The following is a 27,362-nucleotide window of genomic DNA, read 5'->3' as shown; positions in this document are numbered from 1 at the left end:
TATGACTAGCGACTCATCGTAGGAAAAAACGAGATAATATTTGAATACCGAACGAAATATGCACAAAGGCCTTACAAATCGAATCACAGTTTCGACGTTCTTACACCCGCGACATTTTCTAGGCGTAGCTCCCGTTCTATTTTTGACAGATTTTTTATACGTTTAACCATGCGATCGCAATGACGATAATTATTAAAAAGAAAAAAAAAAAGGTTTACGCGATTACAGGAACTATTATTATATTATATTATTACCGGGTAGAAACACAATAACAAAACGAAAAGACTAACAAGCATTAAAATGGAGGGAAATGAAGAGAATAAAACATGGAGGAAATGTTTTTTATAAACGAACGAAGTGGATTAGTTAACGAAAACAGAACGTTGTTCGCATACTCAGGATAATAATAAGAGGCGCCTTAATTTTTAACCGTACTAAGAAAAGTAAAAAAAAAAACAAATTTGGTCTCTGGGAATCTTTTCGTACGACATCATGTATTTTACGTGTACATAAGAGAGAATCAGGGAATGGAGTAAAGAAGGAAATTAACGTTCCTCTTCCTCTGCGCGTCAAAATTTCGTCGAAGGGGGCTCGCGTTTTAAATTGGGCGCGCGTTTTAAATTGGACGCGCGTTTTGAATTGGATACGCGTATGCATTGCGTATGCGCGGATTGCCACTGATCGAATAACGAAGTAGGACGACAAACAAAAAAGAGAAAAAGAATAGTGTAGCATTATATCGGCCACGGTTTTGAAGTTCTTCCGCTTTTAACGAAGATGAGAAATTCGTTAGTTTGATGCGACGAAATGAAACTCAACTATATATATATATATATACATATATATAGCATTATGTATAATATACATACCTCGCAATAGATTTCGCCTTCGCAAGACGGTAGCCTTCTCGTCACGCTAAATAATAAAATAGCGAATCCCCGTTTTATAGCAGCTCTTTGCTTTCTTTTTTCTCGACTTTTGCTCGTGTGTCCGACCTGTGAGTTCTTTATATTGTGCCAAATTATGAGAGAAGGGAAGGTGGATCGAGAGAAAGGAAAAGGAAGAAAGAGGAATCATAGTTGCAGATTTAACCGAGCGTTACTTTAGCCGAATTTAGTCCGATGCGTTTAGACTGTCCATTAGTTAGAAAAGAACCACTAACTTTTCTGTTTTTTCTTTCTTTCTTAATATTTATCCGACCATGTAGCTCATAATACATGTTACTAGGGTTGTTCCTCGTTGTACACGCTTTCTCCTTCCTTTCCCTTTTTCCTGTTCTTTTATTTAGTTTTATTCTCCCGCATCTTTTTCGTTTATCACCATAGATGTACATATATGTGTGTGTGTATATATACACATACACACACACACATACAGAGATATGTATATATATATACACACACACACACAGATATATGTATATTTTTTTCGTTTCTCCCTTCGATCGACTAGAAAATATCTCTAGGCCTTCTCTCGACAAAGACATTTCTTTGAAAATTGCTCAGAGAGTGACCGTTGCTGTTGGATCGTGGAAACGTGCTTTTTTTCTCGTTTTCGATCTCTTTTTCTCCTGCTTCACGATTTTCCCCCCTGGTTAGTCCATGCGACGCTTTTTATCCTATGAATTGTCGTTCGGGACGATAGCCGACCGGGTACACGCGTTAATTGAGGCTTCGAGGGAACGGAGAGCTATTCTCCTCCGTTTCTTTTCTTATATATAAGATATAAATATGTATGTATATTCAAAGGAAATATTAATATTATATACGTCTTCGTGATTTTACATAAAAATACTTGCGCGTTTATCCGCGGGGTTCAGGTTCCATCGTTTCGAATGTCGGTATGAATTTTTACGCGCGTTTCTTGATCATGCGTCCCGGGACGAGCCGGGGTTGAAAGCTTTACGGATCAAGGCACGTTGTTCGAAATTTTCGAAAAATTTTATGCAATCCCCGGCGACATATCGCAAATCGTGTCTGTTAACAGCCAGCGGAAGCCTGAGAGTAAAACGACAGATGTCCCCAGAACGATATTTTCGGTGAATTTGAAACGAACGTATCGGGAGAGAGGGGCCGAGAAGTAGTAATAGAATTTATTTAGCATTTTTAAAGATTATGAAGTAATATAATATAAGAGAAGGAACAATGTTGCGAGAAAAGAACACGTTCCACCGATCTTTTACAGCGATTTTGAAGAGTGCAAACGTACCTGCTAGCCACATAGACATTAAAAATAATAATAATAGTTAATTGTGTAAAGGAAAGGTGTTGTGTACGAAACATTACGCGTTTGTAAGCGACGTGCATCGACGTAGCTGTAGCTTACAAAAGGATAAGGCAATTATATACTATTATAATACTGTTATCATTGTATAATAACGACTCGACGTGGCGCATGAGATTCGCCTCCGACATAGAGTTCTGCGTTCTGCGTTCTGCGTTCTGCGCCAGGAACAAATATGTTGTATTTTCTTTTTTCGTTTTTCTCCTTCTATTCTTTCATTTTATTTCAACAATTCGAAACATACACACACACACACACGAGAATAATTAGAATAATTGAATTTGCGCATTGCCTCGGATCCAGCGAATCTCGTGTCCACGGTGTTTCCTTTTTGTAAATTTTTTTACATATACACGCGTGCAGTGCAGTCGTTGATTATAAAATATGTGCGTACGCGCAGAGAACGTCCCCTCCTCCAAATGCAACAATATCGTGCTTATACGGTTACGCATTGTATCTTTTCTCCCGTGTTCTCTTTGTTTATTTTTTCCCTCGTTTTATATCATATTTTTTGTTCCGTTCGATCTACGACGTACGGTAAACGTCACGTTCGCTCATTCTTTTTGCAATGCACGCATAAACAATGCCACAAGAACGATTTTACCGCTGTGCGCAAGTATGTCGATACGAATGTGTAGAAAACAAGAAAACAATAATTAGAAAAAGAACTGAATACTAAAGGCAAATGAGTGAATGAGTGATTGAATGAGAGTGTGTATGTGTGTGTGTATGTGTAGAAGAGAACGAATGGTAAAATGCGAGAGCGAGACTGAACGATTCTGAGATGGAGTATTTTATGTATGTGTATAAGTAAAGTATATATAGTTTGCTATTAAGAAACCGTGTATCACGTTGTATCAGACCTTTAATATTTTTAAAGGTAAGAACATGTGTCAGAGAGAACGAAAGAGAGGGATGAAGAGAAAATTCTGGTTGCGCGTGACGAATCCATTTTTTCAGGGGAGGGGGAGGGGATGGGTTCTCGACGAGAATACTTAAAATATAACATTAGGTTTTTTATTCAAAGCAAAACAATATTTTTTATTTATCCCTTTATTTTTATATGACGTTGCTACTGGAAACCGTCTCACGAGCGAAAAGAAGGGGTGAATGGGAAAGAATGACAGAAATCGAACGAGAAGACGGAGCGAATGAGACAGAAAGGTTTAATTATGTCGACGAGCGGGTGGTAACCAGAGCTAGACAACGAAATGACCCCTTGTATAGGGTGGGTAACGAGAGGGGATCGTATGTATAATCCGGGATTAAACAGGAGTAAAGGAAACATAAAGGAGAATAAATTGGGAAGCCCCATACACAGATTTTTGAACTGCGATATTCATGTTATATTATATTATATATATATAATATATATATATTATATACAGATATAGACCGATAGAATCTCTTATTTTTGCAAGAAAACCAGATTCCCGAAAAATAGAAAAAAAAAGTAAAAGCGAAAAAAAAAAATACTGAAAACTACGTTCGTCGTTACGCGACGAAGAGGACGAAGGACGTTTCTCGAAATCATTTATTCCCTTAATATAGACACATTTTCTTTTCATATTTCAGTCTTTTGACGCCTCGTATCTTTTCTATTCTATTTTATTTTATTTTATCACATCTTTTCTTTCTTCGGTACCGAGGCAATAAATTTCAACGTTATTTTATTCGTTGTTTCTACTCGACGAATCTGTTCCGTATTCTATCGAAACCGAAAAGGATGCGTCCTTCGTCCTCTTTGGTCGCGTTTAATTCGACGGACGCGCACCACAGAGACTTAGCCGCTTTAAACCGGGGGTGGCGTACGTTGGAATTTCGTCTCGATTCTCGCGACATTCGACGACACAAGCTTTCTACGTAATCATGATATTTTAAAGAAACAAGAAAAAAAAAAGGGACAAAAGGACAAAAAAAAAAAAGTAATGACGATAATGATGATAAGAAACAGCGTAAAGTATAAATCGAGGGACCCTACGTTCCGACCGTATGAGATAAAGATCTCGCTTTTAAAGGAAACGCTTATGAATAAAAAGGACGTGGAAATTTTGTACTCCCTTTGAGAGGGTGGAAGAGCGCGAGTTTTATATTACAGAGGGTTTGGTCCTGCTAGAGGACAGGTGGAAAGTTCGTGACAGACAGTAGATAGATATAATCGTATAGGATTTTTGCTTACTAACTATCTAATTACACACTATTATCGATTATCGAGCAATACTGTTAATAATTATTTAAAAACTATTAACGGTAAATAATGATTGTACTACTCTCATAATTGTATTATATGATAATAATATTTAATATATAATATTATATAATATATTATATTATACATTTTATATAATAATCATACACGCATATAGAACAGCATATACTGTATAACCTTTTATCTAATAATATAATATATTATCGATAATATTAATATTAATTATTAACGATAATAATATTCGATAAGGTATCTGCGTGTAATGGATGCTTCTCGAGTTTCGTTTCCACCGAGACGCTTTCCTGGATTTCTTTTTATGTTTATCATACGTACGTTTTAAGGATTCGTGATCGGCCGATCTCGCGGATAATAGACGAAGTTAACCGGACCCACCTCGTTTATTAAAAATGAATAAATAAATAAACAAAAAAAAAAAAAAGAGTTCACTTGTACCTATACCTCGAGCGATTTGTTGAATGTAAGTAGTAAGCGGAAGGGAACGTCACGATTTTTACGATTTTACCGAGAACGATCGTGATTGTCGTTCCCCGACAACATCCGTATTCCCATTACCGGCCCGGTCTCTTTTCATTTTTTCACTGTTTTCTTCCTCCGGTTGTGTACTGTGAGATCGGAAGTTGTCGGGGAATCGTCGAAACGTAAAAGTCACCCCCGTACAATTACGTAACATTGACCTTATATAACACATAGATATATATATATATACATACACATACGCATACATACACATACACATACGCATGTTGACCGAGAGAAAAGGAAGAAGAAAATGAAGATGGAACTATTAACGATAAGCGAAGCGCATCGCGAAGAATTTAGACAGGTTTATACGACAGCACTATGACAAGATTAGTGGTGTACACGTACATGTGTATACGCGCCCCGCGTATTTGATATGCCGTGTGCTCGATGCACGTGCACGTGTATGCGGCATATGCTACATTACTAGATAGAAGATAATAAATGAAAAAAGAATATTTATTCCACAAGTTAAATAGTAATATTAGAAGTAATATTTATATCTCTTTATTTACTATTTGCATATTATATAACGACGTAACCCTCACCATTTCGGTAGGATGGACGGGTGGATTTTGTACAGCAAGAATGATACAAAATAAAAGAAACAAAAAAAAAAACAAAAAAAAAGCAGAAAGAAACTTGAAAGAAAAACAAAAGAGAGAGAAAGACAGACAGAGCGAGCGAGAGAGAGAGAGAGAGAGAGTGTGTGTGTGTGTAGGAAACAAGCGTGAAAAAGGGAAACAAGAAAAATATGCTTATTCCTATTAAGAAATAGTAGAGTGTGAGTGAAGGGAAAAGTGTTACAGAGAGAGTGTGATAGCGAAAGAAAAAACTAAGAATGGACGGAAAGAATAGGTTTTGTACTTAAATTTAAAAGAAAAGGAGGTAAAAAAGGTCATTCGCGTACCTAACACGCTTCGTTTTCGTTTCTTATTTTGGTTCCGTTTTCGTCGACGAGAGCGTTCTACATAGAAATATATTATCGTACCCGAGCGAAATTGTTCCTTTCTCAGCGGCATTGCGTCCGTTTTCCAGGCGTTGTTGGTGGTCGACGATCGTTTTTGGTTAAGTCGAAATGGACAACAAATTGATAAAGATCATGCTCGATGGTTATCGTTTAGTAATCAAGTTGTACGGCGGCAATATAAGTTTGAGTGATGTGCATATTAGGAATTTTTGGTTTTTTGTTACATTAGTGATCAGCTAAGATAAATTAGGCAAAAAGAAAGTCTTCGATGTTTCTTTTTTTCAGGAAAAAGAATGAAACAGTTCCTTAACATTTATATTTCGAACTATCTTATTATATCAATAAAAATATTATCATTTATCCGAAACTGCTACTTTCTTCTTATACCCTTCGATCCTATATCCAAATTCCTATCTTTAGTTCGTAAGATCGAAGATCGTCGGTATCATCGTCAGTTACGTACAATATTTTGATCATCTTTATGTTAGTCACTCTGAAAACTCGAATGCGTAGCCATTGAGTATATAACAGGGCGAGGGTTTAAAGATTACAAGTTGCAGCGGGGTAAAAAAAAAATTTGTTTCATATGTTTCCGATAGTTCGCTAATCACTATCTTTCATAACCAGTGACTTTATCGCAAGCAATAGAGTAATGTTCGAAAGCATCCTTATCGTACGAAATAATTAACTAGTTAAGGCTATGTCTTCAAGGGAACATTTTCCTTTCATAAGATCGGGTAATAGTAACGTGCCTGGCAAGATACATGCATTGACATGCTATCAACGAGGGTAGTTGAAGGGGTCGAAAGAGGCACGAAACCAAAAATCGAAGAAGGAAAAAAAGAATGGCGAAAGAAGAAGAAAAAAGGAGAATATAATCGAATTCCAGTCATCCGGTTCATTTCACTCATACCGTATATCACGTTATGGCGATTAACGGTACGATCGACGACCGGCACCGGTTTTACGAGCCTTTATTTCGCTCGTTGAATTAATTCGACGTCATAAAGAGCAAGATAATGGCCGGCTGGGATGCATCCGAAACAGCGAGCCGGGGAGAAGGTAAGCCAAAGCAGAAATTTAACGAGAAAGCCACCGTAGTCGCGGCGTTATACGCCCCGAACGAACCAAAACTAACCATTCTACCGATCAGATACGCGTTTTCTCTTTTTTCCTCGGCCTTTTTGCAATGTTCCTTCCCTTATATCGAACTCCCGCCTCTTTATTTTCTCCTTTTCTGCCATTTTCTTCCTACTTTGCTTTTTGTTTCACCGCGTCTACTCCCTTTCACTTTGTTCCTCTTTCCCTTATTTTCTTCTTTCAATTTTTTCCCCGTGTTTCTTTCCACGTTCCATCCGCGTATTTCGCAACCCCTTGTTCCCATTTAATCTTTTTATCGCTGGATAGCTTTATCTCTTTTCATTTCTGTCATAATTTCGTGTATTTCCTGTCTGTCTATTTTCCTTCTCTAATTTTCCTATTCCTCCTGTTTCTTTTCCTTTATAACGTGTGCTCCCCGCCTCGCTCGCTTTCCTTCGGCTCTTTCCCCCCTTTAATCCGTTTTTGCCTCGTTATCCTTTCAGTTGTTCCCTGCCGATCGTTCTTTTTTTCTGTAAGTCTTCCTTCTTCCTGTCTTATTTCCTTTCCTACGTCGTGTGTCTCGTGCCCTCGATCGTTGATTTCGATTAGCATTCTTTCTTTCTACCTTCACAACGTTCGCGCTTCCTGTGGAAAGTTCCCGTGCAGTTGCGTCAATAGAATATTTCGAACAGGCCAGCCGCGATTAGGCGGCTAAATGCGAGAATTATGGAAAGCAGAGGCAACGTGCACGCATCCGCGGGACTAATAAAGCGAATGATATATAACGGGTCTCCGAAATACCACGCGTAATCCAGGATTCCATAAAAGACGACTGAACGCGAAATCGTCGGGAAACCTTTATCGGGTGTAAAATTGATTATAAATCAAATTGCCCGCATCGACGATTCGCGATTCCGCCACGAGGAAACTTTGTTCCACCGTTTGCCCCTGATTCTTGAAATTTTAGATTCCAGCTTCCAAGAAATGTGAATCTATTGCCTTTCGTCTTACATACATACGTATACTTTGTGCAATTAACTTGTATTTAATGTACCTATGTTTTACATAATAAGAGTATAAGCAGATAGTTAAAGCTAATGCGAATAGCGGATAATAGAATTTGCATAATAATAAACAAAATCGTAAGTCGGTATTACGTATCTTTGCGCCATATAATCATAGTTTGCCGTGTTTTATTATAGCTTATAAATGAATTACTTAATTATCGAAGTTTCAAGTATTCAAATTTTTCAGTTATCCAATTTTTCACTTTTTCATAAGAACGGCGTTCAAATGCGAACCGTCCTCGAAATTTCTACAATCTTGATTCGACTAGGAAGGATTTTTTAATAATCCTGATAATAATAACAAGTATCATCATTTTGCTTTCTATCTTGTCCATTCGAATACTCTGAAGCAAAATTTAGCGGCACATCTAAATTTAGAGCCAGGAAAGATCATAATTTGAGGTATGTATTCCAAACAGTGGTTTCTTTAGAATTTATACGTTGTTAAGATACACAAGCCTCCACTTAGTTCACGCAAATCACAAAGAGTGCCTGTGTAGATATAAGAACGTCATTCTAAAAGCATATCTTTTTCAAAATATAAGCATTCGATGATATTTGGTAAAAGAACAGAACGGAACAAGAGATTACGTAATGTGGAAAGATGTTAAGTCTACGGCCGATAGATTAAAGGCTATCGAGCCTCTCCAAGTTGGTCTACTAAGCGTCCGTCTAGATTGACAAAACTGTGAAGAAATCGTGTACGTTTTGCCAGTCAGCAGGGCCACTTTTGAATATAAAATTTTCCATCGCTTATTTATAGCTATTTTTTGCATATCGTAATAATTTTTTATACATATTTATGAGAACACGTGTGCTAATGTTAACACACGAGTTTTGCGGATTACGACAACTTCCGTTCAATACTTTTATCGCATTAATTGATGGTATATTTTAATTGTAATTTGCTAAAGTTTTCCTTGAAACTGAAATAAGATTAGCATAATACGTAGTTAATGCTTCTTTTTATATGAATTATTCTTTAATTATGATCATGTGGTAACAGCAATGAATATTTCACTCCTTCGAAAGGAACATATGGGAAAAATCAATTACAACAATCTCGGTTTCTTTCCTAGGTTAACCAGAGAACATATAAAACTGGATTAAATGCTAAACAAAAAAAGGAAAAGATTCCAGATACGTGTAGCAGTATTAATTCTCTCAACACGTATTAACGTTTAGGAAGATAACGTTTTGAACTTCTCTTCAAAATAATGTTCTACATTATCAACAAGGATGCAGGTATTGAAGAGACTACGATAATTAGTAGCAGAAGTAACGTTTAACCATGAAATAAGCGTATCTTGGTGGTACCAGTGGTTGGTCCCTTCCTATTTTAGGATAAAATCCAACATATCTTAATGACCGAATTATCTGAGTTCATGTAGATAGAAATTATCTGAGATCTCCCACGACCAGGTAAGGTTACTTTTTTCTACAATACCGTGTTATCTTATCAATGCTCTTGAAGGCAGAGCAAAATCGGAAACTACTTTTTCTTTTCTCGAAAATAAATGGCGACGCGTAATTAACCGTACTACATAGACGCTAGGTTGGTAAATAGTGTCTACAAATGCTAATAGAGAATATTATGCAATAGAAATGTAAAGAACGATGTAACCTACCAGATAATAATTTGTAAACAGTGTCTATTTCGAGCAAGTAGAAATCGACTTTAAACAAAAGGAAACAGATATTTAAATATATTGGTGGACGATAACTGATTCAAATGGTCTGCAATTTAATTAAATAATTTGATTTTCTTCCACTTTTGCATGCACTTTATTGATATGCACTTAAAATAATATGTACACGTATACCCAGACGAATGTAGTTAGATAATACATTATTACGCGTACAGTAAATTTTGGCAGTGATGCTTAATCGCTAAGTTTGTCTTTCACGTGATACAAAGTATGCACTGAATGAATATCATAGGCATAATTGTATATTACAATCTTTTTATATATTATCGTATCAGTGGTAAATATCGGTGCGATGTTTATGCGACGAATCTTTATTTCTTATCTATTCCGTAGAAACAGAAATAGCGAAGGCTTCCGAACTATTGAATTTAGAAATCTTTCGAATATATATAAATATAATAACTTAATCAGCAGTTATCAATCGTCGATAGGTGGATCTAGCCAATCGATGAGCCTTCCAGTCAGCTGTATAAACTAAAATATGTACATCTTACAATCTTTATCTCGAAAGTATAACCTGTGATATAACAAGTGCCCAAACGCTATCTCTTGTGGATTAAAATAACGAATGACTTTTGGGATGTGTTTAATTGGATCGTTCGAAATATGGATTAGAATTAGTTACGATACATATGACGCCACATATGTAATACGTTGCTGGCGTCTGATCGAATTAACGATAACAGAATATCACTGGTAAGTATAGATTGCATGTAACACGCGTTTTTTATACATTTTATCAGCGAATAAAATTATACGAAGTACGAGAGCGCGTGTTGGAGATTAGACTGCTAATGAAATCATTTATAATGTCGTTGAAGTTCAATTATTGCTGCATAACGGTTAGTACGTTATATAAGTTACTATACAATATGGTAAGTTTAGAATGTAAAGTGGCAAGGGATATACTGAAAATTTTTGTTTATACAAAGACATGATCAATGATGCTTTACAGTGTGGTGACAACGGACAGATCTATGCTTCAGTTCATCTATATCGTATGCGTAATCAGCTAAATATATATGAAAGAGCTGAGTGTGATTTTATATATGGATAGTCGTCAATTGCGTATTTGATTGCGCCTAAAATCGTAAAAGTTCTATACTATTTCCATTGTAATATACTTTGTAACATTATACAATTTACTATACGTACGAAAATTATCTTTTTTGAACAGTAACATCATATCAGAAAATAATACACGTACAATAATATAAAACAATTATATAATTGGTTGACTATTGTTGTATCGGATCATCCAAGGGATCAGAATAGTAGTATTAATATCATAATACAATTCTGAAAATAGTATTATAGATATAAATATAACATAAATACATTATTAATAAGTGCAATGGTTATAAGTATAATAACATTAGCCAAATATTTAAGTGGCACTATATTTAAAATATAAGATAAAGCTCTGATATAATTTACAATGAAAAATTAATGAGACCTTAATCATAACGTAGTTTCCAAGGACACAATGATATTACGAAATATTTTCTTATTAATAATAACGAATTATATTTATGCAGTAAATACAGTAATCGTAACTGATACGAAATGAGTAAGAAAGCGTGACGCGTCGTAAGTGTCCGTTCAAAATTTACCGCCTTTGGGTTTCATGGCTGGGTGAACGGAACAAGAAGCACATGCAGACCGTGGCTGCGCATGCGCAGTTTCAAGTAACTATAAGTGATCGTAGAGAGGTCGATATGTCGCGTGTGCCAGTTTTAACAATTTTGGGATCTACAGGATGTGGAAAATCACGTTTGGGTATCGAATTGGCTCGCAGATTTTCCGGAGAAATTATTTCGGCCGACAGCATGCAAGTAAGTGAGAAAACAATCGCTTATTACCTTGTTCTTTCCATCGTGGTCTTTGTAGGTTAGGTGCGTATTTAAAAGTTGTTTATTACCAGTGAACCTTCGAAATAGAATACTTTAATTTCAATTCGTACAAAAATCCTAAACATACTACTTTATTAGTTAATTGAGAAGCGATATATTAATCGTGAGAAATAGTTTGTTTGTTGAAGCGATCGAATAGGTTGAAACCTATAGTGTATATGCATCGTGCTATTTGACTTGCTCTTTCGCGTCCGAATCTGTTTACGTTTTAATATGGAAACATAGAGACGGTTATTCTAATACGTCGCATTTTATAAGGACAAAACATACTGAATGGTGTTTTGGAAAGCATTCATGTATAGGAATGTTGTTGTATACGTGTTATTACACTCTTTTACAACTGCCTGCCAACTTTTATGCTCACTTGCATTTTGTTTATATATTATGAACAGTAAATTTCTTTTTGTCTCATTTACGTGCATGATATAGTGCATGCTTTTTCCACAAGCGTATGTACATGCGATTGTTACATTGTAGATCGTCATTAGTAATTACAATTATTATACTAATTTATTGCGTAGGAACAAGAAAAAATGATTAACGTATTGTTGACCCAGAACTTAAAATTAATTATTTACAGAAATTAAAATACGAATCTGTATCATTTAATTTTTATTATTGCTGTCACTTTTGTTCAATATAAATATTATATTCAACGTAAATAACATACAATAATTAATTTTTAACGAAAAAAAATATTTTCAATCGACGTATCTATGATAATAAATACTGCATATGTTATAATGTAGTACAATACTCTACATAACAGTATTGCGTTATTCCGAAACACATTTGTATTCGTAGACTATCACTATAATCACGTTTCCAGCGTTGAATGAAAATTATCGAATCACATGAGAGAACAGATTATGTACAGCGTTAAATGAGAGCGTACTTGCGGAACTAATTCATCTTGCTCTTTCTCTGCGACCCGTTTCCTATTATCTTTCGCATAGTTTAGATTCAGCTGCGTTACAAGAGCTAGTTTTCTCGACAGCCGCGGTCGTAGATTTCAGCCTGGTAACTTTCGGAGAGGGTTCGGAGTTAATCGTTCTAATTGTCCTACTCTTTCACATGTGTAAGGTAACCACGACGAGCGTTTAATTACACCGTCTGTGACATAGGGATGGCCCTTTCGTCGAAAATGTCGCGTTCGTAATTATCTTTTGACCGTTTTGTCGTTGGTCTTCAGACACGTATCAAGTTAGCGTTACGCTTTCCGTGCACGAACATTTAAATCCTACGATGGAGTGTTTGTATAGTTGTCTTTATTGTTTCACGAAAGGAGACAACTTTTCAAATCTAATCCTGCTGTTCTCCTCGGGACACTATTAAATAGCACAATGACATAAATAGATATTACTATAGTATAAATATATGATTTTAGTATTTAATATATTTATATTTACATTTTTTATACTTTCTGTACATTTCACATTTCTTGTTAATAAAGTTTCGTAAATATGAAGAGAAGATATCTAAAGGGATATAGAAATGAAGAAAAAACGAGAAGAAACACAGTGTTAATGTTATTTTAATTAATTGTTTTATATTATTACAGTTAAGGTTTTCTTTTCGAGGCAGTTGAATAGGGAAATAATTTTTATATGTATCATTACAATTGAATGAATCATAGTTGTATGTCTTAGTTGTTTTGTAAATTGTGTTTATGAAAAGAAATATGAACTCTTTGGGTTGTTGAATATAAATATAAATGTTCAGTTTAACGTTTTGGAATATCAAATGTTTTTTGTATGCCAAAAGATTCATGAATGACTGCCGTTTCTTAATCCTGAATACTAGATTACTGAATTACTATGATTACTATGCGTGATTTATCGGGTAGTGAAACTCTTATCAATTTCAAAGAAATCATCGTTAAAAGAGTCCTCGTCTAAAGAGCAAATCATTTGATACCGAAGATGTTTTTAAAAACTCTACTTCCGCATTAGTTTCGTCAGCATTCGGAATTTTTGCGATCTGGTTTTATTGCATTAAGAGTATTGCAAAACCGGAAGTTTGAATATTTTAGTTCTCTATTTGCCATATCGTGATTTCAAAAGCGTTACTGTATCATTTCTATTTTTACATAATTTCGGAGATATTTAATATTGCTAATACCATTACATTCATTTTGATAAACAAGATCTACGAAACAATTGAAAATATGTCTATGATTCATAAAACTATTATAGTAATATAAACATTCAAATTGGATCTCAAATATCTATTTAACTATGATTGACCATCCCTTAAAGAGTATTAGAATAAAAGGAATTCGTTTGTTCGCCGCATCCTTCTTAAATCAGAGTTTCGTTTTCAAAGAATTGCTTAAACGATTCTCAGAATCCCTTTGTACAAAGAACTTATCGAACAGATATATGTAGTTACGTAAAGCGTTTCTCCAACTGACGCGTTATTTTTTCACTTTGCATATATGTATCTTCCGCATTAATGGACGGTCTTTATATCGCGCTTTATTAATATATCCGAGTGTGTTTTATTATCTCGTGGCCCGCAAAGCAAAGTGTATAAATGCAAAGTAGTAAAGCTCGCATGATAGTCGTTATAAAGTAAGTGGATCGAATTAAACTTTGTCCTCTTGATGCGTGCATTACCCTGGAGGATCGTGGGATTTCCGGCCCTTTTTTGGCCATTGAATTAGTATATCCATCGTTTCCTTCATCTCGTTACTCGAAGAAAGTGAAAACTACACGAACATCTTTCGTTAAAAAGTTTTCTGACAATTCTTTTTCTCTCGGACCTTTTCTTTCTTGAATAACTGTTCATTTTTGTTTAGAAATTCAAATGTTACCTTCGTGTTTTCATGTTTGTTCTTTATTAGACTGTATAGAAAAAATGGATTACTAAGTTGCTGTTTTTGCGATAATTAGATCAGATACGTTAAATACGTGTAAGAAAAGATCGGGTTATTAGATTTTTTTTTGTAGAAAAAATAGGAAGTTGTTAGATTTTTTTGTAGAAAGAAATAACAAGTTAGTAAATTAGATATCTATATAGAATTTTTTCAAGGTGATATAAAATATTGTGTGCACTGGAGATTTAATACTAACTTTTTAATATTAAATATTTCATTCAAGAAGAACTCATTTGAATGAACTATTCTGTATTTATCTTAACTATTGTATGTCGAATTACGTTAATTAATTTTAATGAAGTTGTAGTAAAATACATGTCCTTAAAATCACGTTTAGTCAAAGAAAGCAAATGTATATCGACGGAATAAATAAAAGGAAAGCAAGAAAAATAAAGGTGAAATCATGAGGTAGCATAGCTTTTCCTTTCGTACAATTTTTCCCCAGGATATTTCCGAGGAACGTAAATTTTTCAGTGCACGAAGAATGTCGGACATAAATCACTACTTTACAACTTCACAGTTTTTCTATATCGTCGTATACTTTCGCATTGACTCGTTTTAACTCGTCACTCGCCAATTCCGTTTTTAAACGGCCGCTTTCGCACGTGACAACTCTTCACTCACTTATAAATCACGTGTTCTTCGTCATTGAGATATTTTCGAATCTGTCCTCAGACGATTTCCATTACTCTCATTTGTTACGCGTAACTTCGATTAATCATCTCGAGCACTGATCTCTTTTTCCCTAGTCGCTGCCCACACGTTTTCAAAATTATGTTGTTCGTCTTTCCACACGGAGTTCCCTCGACATTTTATCTTCTCCCACGTTCCTTTGTCTCTGTATCATCGCCCGTAATTGACGGAGGATTTCCCTTCTAATTTGCGCAATCAGAATAAGCTTGAGATTCTGATCGTTAGAGCTGCATCGTATTTCTTAATCGTCTCGCATGTTCCTTGCTAATGCCTGCGATTATTCAACGGAATTTTGTTCCATTGCGTTTTTTGTTTAGTCAGAATCTGAATAATTGTTGAAATCCTATGCGGATTTTTAATTTGATATCCGTGTCGGTTATTAATTTAGATACACCATTATATATTATCCTTTATTGATTTATTGATCCACTGTGAAGAACATTTTAGGCTAAAAGTCATTATTTAAAACAATCGTAAAGCATTAAATTTTTCTATGACTTTTGCTCTTTTCCAAAATGATTGCGTTATCTCTTTAAAAAAAATAGTGTAGTTTAAGTTTAGTATAGTGGAATTATCCTTAGTACTGGTATTTTCTCTCTCATCCTTTGATACGATGCAAAGAATAGGAAGATGTATGTGAGCGTTATAAAGCTACATGTACGCATCGACACTCGAAAATTACGTACGTTGCCTATCTCTATTACCACATGCTTACCGAGAAATCTACTTACATATATCTGTCGCTAGTTTCTATTTTTCCCCATGAGAATAAAAAACTAATCAATAGTAATTTCCTTTCTCATTTCAAAGGTTAGTAACAGAACTATGATCTGCTAACGTGCAGCGAAGTATATTGTATGCACGTAGATGAATATATTTGAATGGTGCGCCGAAGTGAATTAGCAATGAAGTACAAATTCGCAGTATAGAAATAAAAATGTCTGCTAATGTTTTCAAATTAACATATCTCCTAAGCTTTTTACACATAAGTAGGTTAATATTATTCTTATAAAAAGTGATTCAATAGAAATAGATGTTCATACGGTCATGCTATTGAAAGGGGTTAAAAGATTAGCATATCATTGCATACAACGCCTCTAGGTTATATAGTTTACTGTATAACAGCGACTTGAATTTCGAACGTGAGCTATTTAATTAGGCGATTAAAGCTTCATTTAGAATTAAACAAATTTCCCATACGATTGGAAACACCAACCAGTTGGTAACTAAGCGATTAGAGGTTCGACTGTGGAATTCAAAAATCTGTCAAATAATCGAAAGTAACACGTAGTCGATTGTTTAACCGATTAAACGTTCATTTTACAACTGTAAGAATGTCCCAAACGATCGAGAATACCATCCAGTTGACGATGAAATGGTTAAAGGTTCATTTATGGAATTCAGAAATTTCTCAAACAAGTGAAATTACTATGTGTGGTTGATATCTAACTGATTAAAGGTTCATTTTAGAATTCAAAAATCTTCCAAACGATTGAAAGTATTATTTAGTCGAGTCACACGCGTGTAACAATACGAATGGTCATAAAACGTGGTGGCCGAAACGTCAAAACGACATTTGGTTGTATGCATAAATTACGGTGGCTTGACCGTATGTGCCGGGGAAACCCGGACAGAATCGGACACGTGTCTGCCCACACGCGCGACGAAAAAAGATATCTGCAAATTTTGTGGCGACGGGAACCGCCTCTGAGATTCTTCCTACACTATAGAACTCTGCACGATCGAGAATCGAGGACCAAGTGGTGGTCCTCTCCGTGAAATTATAGATCGCGTTCGTCGAGGGAATTGTTTTTCCGCTGGTTTTGATGACGAATACTCCGGGGATAGTGGCACCACGGTCGTTCCTCGTCGATGCTCTAAAGCGGAGTAATTTTCGAGCTGCCGATGAACAGAGGAACCTTCTGGTTGGCTGCTTCTCAGGGACGAATCGATGGGACGTTACGTGATGCGGAGAAGTCGATGAACCGAGTGCTGTGCGAGTTCTGCTCCAAAGTCCCACCGGTGTGTCTTTGGCCGAGCATTTGGCCCACTGAATCTTAATATCGCGTCGTGTCAGGTCACGTAGGAATTCGAATGAGCGCACGAGTTCTTTGAAATTATTCGCTTTAGGCGACACGATCGAGTTATAGGTGTGGAATTTTGGAAAGCCTAGATTTATCTGGAAGTTTGCGAATTGCTTAGAAATTGCTAATATTTATTTAGACTTGCAAATTTTTATGCATTTTTTACAAATTTTATGCAGAAGCGCATAGAATGCACAGAGTGTTAAAAACGCGGCTGCAAGTGCATTATATGGCGATCGTTGTAACGATTGAAACGATTGATTTTATTGTTTAAAGGATCAGCTGGTTAATTACGTCTCAGCAGCAAAATGTTAAAAGGAATGATAAATTAGCATACGTATCTACACGTCGTGTTTGTCAGGGTAGTTATTGTTACACTGGAAACCTTGTATTCCATTTCCTACTGTGTCCGCCAGTGTATACTGCTTCTCACCGTGACTTCGTTAAAACTTTCACACGCGAGCTGCTTCATTGAGATTTTCTCGTTGATAGAGAGTCTGACGTTCCATTGATTTAAAGCGCTCATAGGAAGGAAACGAAGGGAATAATGGTGGCACAAAGTAGGACATTATTCGTACAATGCCGTTCACGTAATATTCTAACGTCTATATGTAACATCGTTTCACTAATTTTTGATTGCATGAATATTTTTAATAACTTTTGATTAACTCATATACATTTTAATTATTTACTCGTACGTGTATCATTGTTATTAAATTAACATAGATATGAATAGGTAGAAAAAATGTAAATTGAATTTTTACAGAAAAATTGTTTCGCATTTCTACGGTGCTACCCATCGTAACTAAGGAATGACGTAATGCAAGTGTAATGAGACACGCTTCTCTTACGATATTCCGCGTAACGACTCCAACCTCACGGATTTAATACATTATTTTACATATTCTAGGACAGGCGTACTTGAGCTAAATCTGTGATTCAAAATTTGCTTCCTACATTAACGCGAGTGCACGTGTACCGAACGAGCATTCAACTCTATCATTTTGGGAATAAAAGTTGCTTAAAGGAGCATGCTTTTGCAAAAAAAATTCACTTAACTAATTAGACCGATAGCTCACTCTCCCTTACATCGATCGTTACGAAAAATCGGTGCGTTATCTGGCCCATGGAAATAAGAGTGTTTCCACTCTTTCCTCAGGACTTCAGAACTTTAGTTCGTTATTCAACAAAGGCCACGATGTAATTTGCGATCTATTAGACTCGTGGGATAGATTGAGCCAGCGAATCACGAACAATGCGGGCTCGAATCACTCTATTCGAAGTTCAATGGATTCATGTAAGATGTCGATGTGAAACAAATAATTTTTCTGTTTCTTGTATGTACGTGTAAAAAAAAAAAAGAAAAACGTATTAGCCATCGCCATTTTCCGTACACTCAAACCGTGTAAAACTCTGTGTGTTGTTAACAATTTATTTTATATTTTTAGCAAACTTCGACAATTCTGTCACGCTAAAAAGAAAATTAGATTTTACCTTTGATCATTCGGCAGATAGAAGGTAGCAATAATAAAAATTAATAGAAACGATACTCGAAAATATTCGACTCTCACATTTTCCATTGCAAATAAGGGACTGCCATGAATGTCGAAATTAGTGGCCTATCTTGACCTAGTCCCATTTCGGTCTTTTCACTGTGATGAAAGTGAACGTTTCCACGGAACTCTCTTTTCTTACCGGCGCACGCTGCAACAATCTTTTTCGTTGTTCAAGCAAAGCGATATGCACGCAACGAGTGGCTTGCAATTTCTGTAATAGCGTAAACGGCCGGTTATTTAATTGTCAACGGTTATAGCATTCGTTTAGGAATTTAATAGTACCTCGGCTACAAATTGCGAAACGTTGCATTGCCACGGGTTCCCTTTCTTTTCTTTTTTCTCTTACAAACCATGGGGACATTTAACGATTGCCGCGCGTTCGCCCGGATTTCTTGTCTCTCTGTTGAGAAATTGGTTTGTGCAATCTGTCGTCCGATCGATATCGATAGAGGTCGCGTCTGCGATTGCAGTTAGCGTTCAATGCTAACCACTTGCACTTTTAACAGCTCTCGGACATTTTACGTTTGTTTTATCATTTGGAAAAAAAGTATTTACTAATTATAATTTTCAGATATTTACGCTCGTTGTACTTTGTGTTCTCTCTTTGTGTTCTTTGTGAGATGTGTTTATTAATAGACAAGGGGTCGCCGTTGATCGTTTGGAAGGGTTTAATTGGGATTAATGTGCATTTGGTTGTAATGGAGTGTTTCTGTTATTGTGCTAATGAAGTGTTTGACGACACGCTGGTAAACGAAGTCAATGGCTTGCTTGAATTGCGCGAGGTAGTCGTCTTAAATAATATTAAAACAGACAAATTTTCATAGTCAAATTTTATTATGATTTATACTAATGTGTTAGTACTATATCTCTATGTACATACATAATATTATAAATTGTTCAACTATATCTACAGTTTTTTTTTTACAAAATTACTGACGTAATTAACGTACAATCACACTTCATTTGCCATTGCCTAATTAAAAATTCAAGATATCTGGCTTATCTGTGTGACAGTTTATTAAAAAAATTGCGTAGTTTCAAATTTTCGTGGAATACGCGATCAAAATAATCATTCTTAAACATACGATCAATAAATGATTAAAACAGCTGAGTCTGTATAATTATTTTCTTCTAAATAATAATTAACAGTCACAGACTGCCACTGTTGCGTCTCGCCCGGAGAAATTTCATTAATTAGAACCGGATAGAATCTCTACTCCAAAAAGATCGTGTCGATGGTCAAGGAATTTCAAACTGGTTCTCTGTTCTCTCTTTTCCTACTTCCTCCTTTTTTTTAGACCACCGATGCTCTACGACGTTTGTTGATATTTTATCTCGACAGTGACCCGTGGAAGGCAACGGACCGCGGTCCTTGAATTCAAAATAGTTTTCGTCGTTTCGGCTGGAGAAACGGCTGCGTGCTGAGCATGAAAAACTTCCGCTCTATGTCCGTGAGAATGACGCCTCAAATTACGGAAAGCAGAATTTGTCGTACATGAAAGCGTTAATCGAATTTTCTATCTTTAGTTCAAGGTCTCGGGAACTTTTCGTTACAATCGATTCTACATGCTTTTCAAATCGATCTTTGTTTCACTCGGTATTCGTCGAATTTTCATGCACTGAAACGTGATGAAAAGTCGAAACATACCCACGAACGTTGTTGTGTCAGATTATTTCTAGACTTCCTGGTGAAATTTTAGGAAAATTTATCCTTAGATGTATAATATCGTCATTAACGCGACAGTAACAAAACAGAGAAAATAGGATGGATTATTCAACAATCTTTTTGTAGTTTCTTTGTTTCGCTACCAGACTTGTTACTGTAATACAATACAAATCAATTTCATAAGACTGCTACATAATTGGTAATTTATGACCTGTAAAATTGCGATAACAGCGTTAGTTTAATTGTGCATGAAGATCCTGAAGATATAATTATTTCATTGGAATAATAGTAACGATACGTATAGATTCGAGGTGAACGATCGTTACGAGTCAGACTCGACTCTTTAGAAGAACAGAATGACGAATTTTCACTCGACCTTGTCTAAAATTATGAAAATGTTCCCAACTACTACTAACTCGTACTAATTCTTCTTATTTACATCGAAATTTCATTAATCATACCATATTAGTGCTATGCAGCGTGCTATTTTTCCTACATAAAATATACGAAATCGATAAAAGTGATTTAGCACATAATGTTTCAATAGCAAGCGCGATAATAGATTCTCCAAGTTGAAGCTGTACAAATACGATGATATTTGATGTCTTCTTTCGCGTATAATGTTTTATATCGATGCTCGAGTTGCATTCGATACGGTATTTAATAAATAATTTACGCTTAAGGGGGCGATGCATCGTGTTCACGGCTTATAGCGATAATCGCGTCTGGTTTATTATGAACGATACGAAAATTGCGGTAAAAATCGTGAGTTACAGCTGGTCACGTACGTACAAGGCACTTGACCAACCGGTTTTAAATCCACGAGGTGATGACGCGAAATTTACGGGGCTCCTTTTGTCGACGTAGCCCATGAGCAGGCTCACGACCGATGTTTCATTAGATTGCCGCGCTATATTCGCTGTTATCCTCGAGAAAATTATATTTTTTCGTTTCTGTATCTCTATCGTTATTGACAGAAATCGATTGGATATAAATTTTCCGATCGTTGTTTTATATTCAGGTCTTTCCGCAACCAGAATTACAACTCCACGACATAAAACGTTATTCTGTATCAAAATTGTGAAACGAGATCCTCTTTATGTCGATTTATTTATTTCTCGAAGGATCTGATTTAACGAAGCAATAAAAAGTACATAAAATACATGAAGTAAGATTTAGTTTCCACTATTTTATTGCGAATTAATGTTATTGCGATGTATCGTCTTTATAAAACGAATCGAAATCGGTGAATAAATTTTTTGTTGATTCTGAGAAAGGAAACTTTGCAAACAATATATAAATATATAGAAATTGTAATTTCTGATCATTATTTTCGCGGCGAAAGTATCGATGTGTTTTGGGTGTCTGAAAGGAAAAGCTACTACGGCGTTTAATTTTTTGATTAAAGTAGGACTAGGAGTTTCAATGTTTTATTATCGAGGGGGACAGAGACGAAGAATTACTAAGTAAATTATTCATCTCGCTCTTTAAATATTAACTGTATTGCTTCTGCCTTGTGTTCAATTCATAATTTACAAATGAACTAACAAATTTTGTTTCACTCTTCGCGATATTTCTCGTCGGAAACAACGATTCCGATGGGAACAATAGAAGCTGCATTTTGGGGCTTGTGTTAAATTTAATCCAAGAATAGTCTAGTCGATTCAAAATGACCCGCAGCTCGTCAATTGAAGGGCTGAGTCAGAAAAGGGGGCTTACAGACCGCATAACTTTGCGGCCCATGGCTCCCTTCTAATTTCCAACCCTGCAGTTTTCTTCTTGCTAGTGGTTAGTAATTTTCCTCCCCATTGCAATCCATTCTTTTTCATTTGCTATTTTTCTTTCGTCGTCGAACAATTTTTTACTAGTCGTTCTTCATTTCTGTTCAATTTAATGCGCTCTTGCAACGAATATTTTTATAAAATTGATAATTCGAGAATTAAATGTTAACGTAGATTAAAGTAACGTGGGTTATAAATAAATCTTGTAAATTATCGAACAGTTCGATTAATACCGATGCTTTGTTCTATATTTTCGAAGGACAAACTTTCTCACGACATAATTCAGAAAATGATTGTAATTTAATTTTCGAATTAATTTTTAAGGGGGAGCGTAAATCGATCAGGAATATCCACGAAATAATTATAAAAGAATTACAGGATTATCAAGTGTTCGTAAGGCGAATGGAAATTTTGCGATCGTCCAAAAATATCGAGAGACACGGAACGGAATATTTAACTTAATTTTCTTTGGGTTTGTTGAATCAAGATATTGCGTAAGCTCGGTCTGACATTATTATTGCCTGTTTGCAGTATACGTTGATTTAACGAAGTATTGTTTATTCTTTGTTGTGTCTGCATGTCTTAATTTCAGCGTAAAAGCGTCGTACCGTTTGTACAGCTGATTCAATGAATTTTGTAATACTTTCTTTCGTATACGTTGACCTCGATATTTCGTTGGTCTTTTTGGTTTCTCAGATACCAATGGATCATCGTCGTTCGCGTCTCTACGTAAAAAAGTTTATTTTTCTGGATCCTTAACCAGACAACTGGCCATTATACTGTACCGACGATAAACGTAAGTCGTTCTGTTTAAGTAATATCTCAGGAAACGTAGATTTACCGCTAGTTTCTGCGATTTATCATTTTTTCCGACGATGTATAAAATTGCCCCTAGAAATCTAGTTAACATTTTTCCATAGCCTCCTGTAATTAATTTAATACATCGAGTACAATCACATAGGCTAATTATCCGTAACTTTGAAGAAAGGAGGATTTATTTCAAATTTATTTGTATCAGTTATAATAGATAATATATAAAGCATGATTACCGTTGCTTTAATTATAGAAATTTATAAAATTACTACCTATGAATATATTAATAATCTTCTGTAAAATAAATACACACACACACACGCGCATATATATATATAAAATTAGAAAGAGTAATTTAAAAAGAATAAGTAACAAATTATTGCCAAATTATACATGCAGTTCTAGATAGAGGCAACGAATTACCATGCATTTCAAGCTTTTATAATCTAAATGAAAAGGTGGACGCAAAGGCGTTCATTTAGCATTCGTCATGGTAATGGTAACAATGTCGCTGGGAATTAGTTGTTAGACAAAAGTTTTACTGACAAAAACGAATGACTTTCCGAGAAGTTTTTTCTATCAATCGTTAATCAGATTCACCGATAACACAGCCCATTCAATGACGGTTTAGATCAGAAGAAACGGATGTGTCATACGTTTCTTGATTATGGTCCTCAGAACGAGTTTATTATATCCTTATGATTAATGCACTCGACTCTGTACTTATTACTAAGAATCGTATAAGTAGTACTTCATCGTGGTCGTGTGGTGCTGTTGTATAATCAGCGGCTGATTATGTCGTTACATAATGTTACAATTATTCATAAGCAACCAGAAAAACAATACTCTTTTATTCCATTCCATTCCCGTTAGAAAATAATAAAACGATTTATGAACTGTTCGCCGCCATTCTTCGTCATTTTCTTCACGATCGCCGTGTCATCGTTAAATCGTGGTCATGGTCGTGAAATAACTAGCGAAGGTATCGACTCGTTGTGGATTTTTCTAATTATTTAGATCGACAAATCGTAGGTAAAGCGGTACTTGAATCTTTTTGTTCCTTCCTTTTAAATACTCGAATCTTTTTACACGTTCAGTAATTATTTCTTAAAACGATCGCTTTGTTTGTACAATTGCTTTTTAAGTGAAATTCGTATCGCGTAAAAGGAGGAACATGCATTTTCACGATATGAGATCTGATATTGTTACCAAAAAATTGGCTACAGTTCGACTAATGTGTGGCTACAAATCAAACGATGTAAATGTCACGAAAGTCGATAAAACAAGCAGGAAAGAAAAAGAAATTAAGGGAAGATAGTTCGTAGAACGAGACGAGCAGTATTTAATGAAAGTTTTTCTGGTCCAACTACGTGGGCGAGCGTGGTTTGACAGAGTAATAACAGAAATACGCACCGGTTTCGCAGGTCGTCGACCTTAAAGCACCACAGGTTTTTCGCCTTAATATACTTAAATTCGTGACTAACGCATCTGCAGAGACACTCGATGGAATTTGCAATAATACCAGCGAATTAATGTACATTACTTTGACCTCTTACATCTTCTCGTCTTATTTTAGCGCGAAGGTATGCTTACAGGAAAATTGCAACATCTTTGATTCGATAATTGATACTTTAATGTCTTATTTCGCGATTAAAACGTGAGTTCAATTGTTGATACGCCTTCTCCTATTTAAGGTGCATTCTTTCGCATTACTATTCCGTATAGCCTCTATGAACGTTAGAAAATGATCTAAGAAGAGTATTTTCACGATTTACGAATATATCGGTGAGAAACGTTATAAAATTTGGATATCGTAAGTGATAAAGAAATAATCTTGCGATCTTGTGGAAAAAATCCTCGGTTCAGAGCTTCGGTTTCGCAATGTTTTAGACGTTTAAAGTTCGTCGATTTAAAATTGTCAAATCACTTGTTTTACTTTATCTGCTAAGCGCCAAGTGTGGAAAAAATGCGTAAAAGGATGTGCTTGGAGATATTAGATAAAAAATGAAACTGAAACTGCAACTTTAATCTGAAATGCTAGACGTGACGTTTAAACGAACAAAAAGTAAGAAATAAGATTAAGATAATGTTCGATACAAAGCATCATTAATCTATTTCATGCTCTTTCACAATATGTATCGCTTATAAACACAATCCATCGACGTCGTTCAACAATGTCTATCTTATCTGTAACAACCGCTGATATCATAATACCAGAACCGTGAGTTCCGTAACGAGATTAGAACGTCTAATTGAATCGACCATCGAGGATTCTTGAAACAATGTTCAAGTGTCTTCGTTTCTACGAACTTTCTGCTTTTTACCTTGTAATAAATTCCAACAAATTCCAGCGCTTGTAATATCTCCATGATTTTATGATTTGTTGATTTTTCATAAATATCATTCTTCCACAGGAGAAATTTAAATACAGAATATGTAATGAGAAAAGGAAAATCGTCGAAGTTTGTGCAAAACCAAGTATTTAGATTTCTCTTAGGACTTCAGGCTAGAAATAGATTTATATAATTTTTAGAAAAATTTGACACGCTCTTTATAGGAATTTCGATAAAAGTTAAACATAGTATTCAAATGTTATACAGCTATCTATACAAATTTAATCATGCATACCTTTCGAAAGTGTTTACAATTTCATTGCTAGTTACGACAGTAGCCTATAAGGAACATTCTACATATTTTTCGCATAAATAATTTTATAAGGATGTGGAATAAGCAGTAAAATTTAAATCTTTCTAATTATGTAGCCACGTGTGTTTTGAACGTTTGTTTTGAAATGATTTACATAATTCTTGACTAATCAAAAACTTGTGAACTCTGTTTCCCCAGCAACTTAAAACGTCCGTACAAAAATGCCACCGTAGCGTGATTAAAGGTGGACCTTTAATCTTGCGAACCACCAGATCCTACAAAAATCACGTTATCGTTAATTAGAGCTTTCTCGATAGGACAAAAATAGCTGGCCAAGATAAACGGATTAACACGATGAACTCGCGTCGTACGATGCAATGGGATGTCGGTTTGCGCGCACGCCCGATAATGTCCAGGTTAATTAAATGCGGTAACCAGGTGCTAAACCAGAAACCAGATCCCACGGCGAGGTAGGCCAGGACGTCGCCTCGAGAATTCCACGATCACGAACGGCCGCGAAAGATCTAGCGACGCGACGGACTCTCGTCGATCGCACGTGAATGGGATTTAGAATGCCTCGTGATCGACGATCGTACGTAGCCGATGACCTCTTCGAGGAATGGTTGCGCAATTGCTACATCAAGGTCGTGCTTCCAGTTCTCCAAGGTTGGAACAGTGAACCATTCGAATCGTTTCTCTTCGATCTTTCCTATTCCTGTCTAAGCGTACGTGCTTCTTCTATGACCGATCGTCTTATTTCGATCCGTCGATGTGAATTATTTTTGTCACTTTGTTACTTTGGTACTGGTAGCGATATGCCGTGAAAAAGTTGGAATCTCATCGTATACGTACAGTATCGGTCATTTTGTAAACTACGGATGTTTATGCAAATTCATATTCTTATGAACGCAAATAAAAGGATAGAACGTAAGCAGAAATTTGTTTCGTCTGAATAAATTCTACAATGTGTACTATTACTTTGGTTACTTTATATATTTTTGCATATTCCAGTTCGAGCACGATCGGATACTAAAAACTTTTAAGAGTCTCGATAAAACTCGAATCTCGAGTCTTGATATGTCTTGGTCCTTAATGTTTCGATAAGTCGTACGATAAGCTCTGAAAAATTCATTTTATACGATATATATATCGCTGTGCATCGTAATAACAAGCGGGTTTTCCGTTTCATAAGTTGTTTAGCCGCTTGCTTTTCATGTCAATTCTTATTCCGCGAAATATCGATGAATGTTAATTCGCTGACGACGATATGTAACGCGTCATTTTTCCTGCGCGATCCGCAAATATTACGGCATTCCCCGTTTTATCTCGCCCAGTGACTCAATGAGTCAATTACCGTAAAACATTGCGATCTACAGAGGTGATATTAACCAGAGGTCATTAGCGTTCTGAATTCTTCCTCGTCCTCGCCATTCAACAACGTCCCACTTCGTTAATATGCGTTCTGCCGACTAAA

The 27,362-nt window shown here is 35.7% G+C and overlaps 1 protein-coding gene across 4 annotated transcripts in view; it reads left to right on the top strand.

Annotated features, from left to right (window-relative positions):
• The first annotated feature begins 11,498 nt into the window (after positions 1 to 11,498).
• The window catches only part of LOC122572971 (tRNA dimethylallyltransferase), a 116,463-nt gene continuing 100,599 nt past the window's right edge, over positions 11,499 to 27,362 (top strand). For 3 of the 4 annotated variants that reach the window (XM_043738759.1, XM_043738758.1, XM_043738757.1), the window contains exon 1: positions 11,499 to 11,693. In XM_043738759.1, coding sequence (XP_043594694.1) covers positions 11,514 to 11,693 — 180 coding nt within the window. In that variant the 5' untranslated portion in view covers positions 11,499 to 11,513. Of the gene's footprint in view, positions 11,694 to 23,125; positions 23,226 to 27,362 lie in introns of all 4 variants that reach the window. The other variant, XM_043738761.1, reaches the window with a different exon arrangement.

Source organism: Bombus pyrosoma, linkage group LG11 (genome assembly GCF_014825855.1).
Source record: "Bombus pyrosoma isolate SC7728 linkage group LG11, ASM1482585v1, whole genome shotgun sequence".
NCBI classification, from domain to species: Eukaryota; Metazoa; Arthropoda; class Insecta; order Hymenoptera; family Apidae; genus Bombus; species Bombus pyrosoma.
This window is presented reverse-complemented; position numbering and strand designations above follow the sequence as displayed.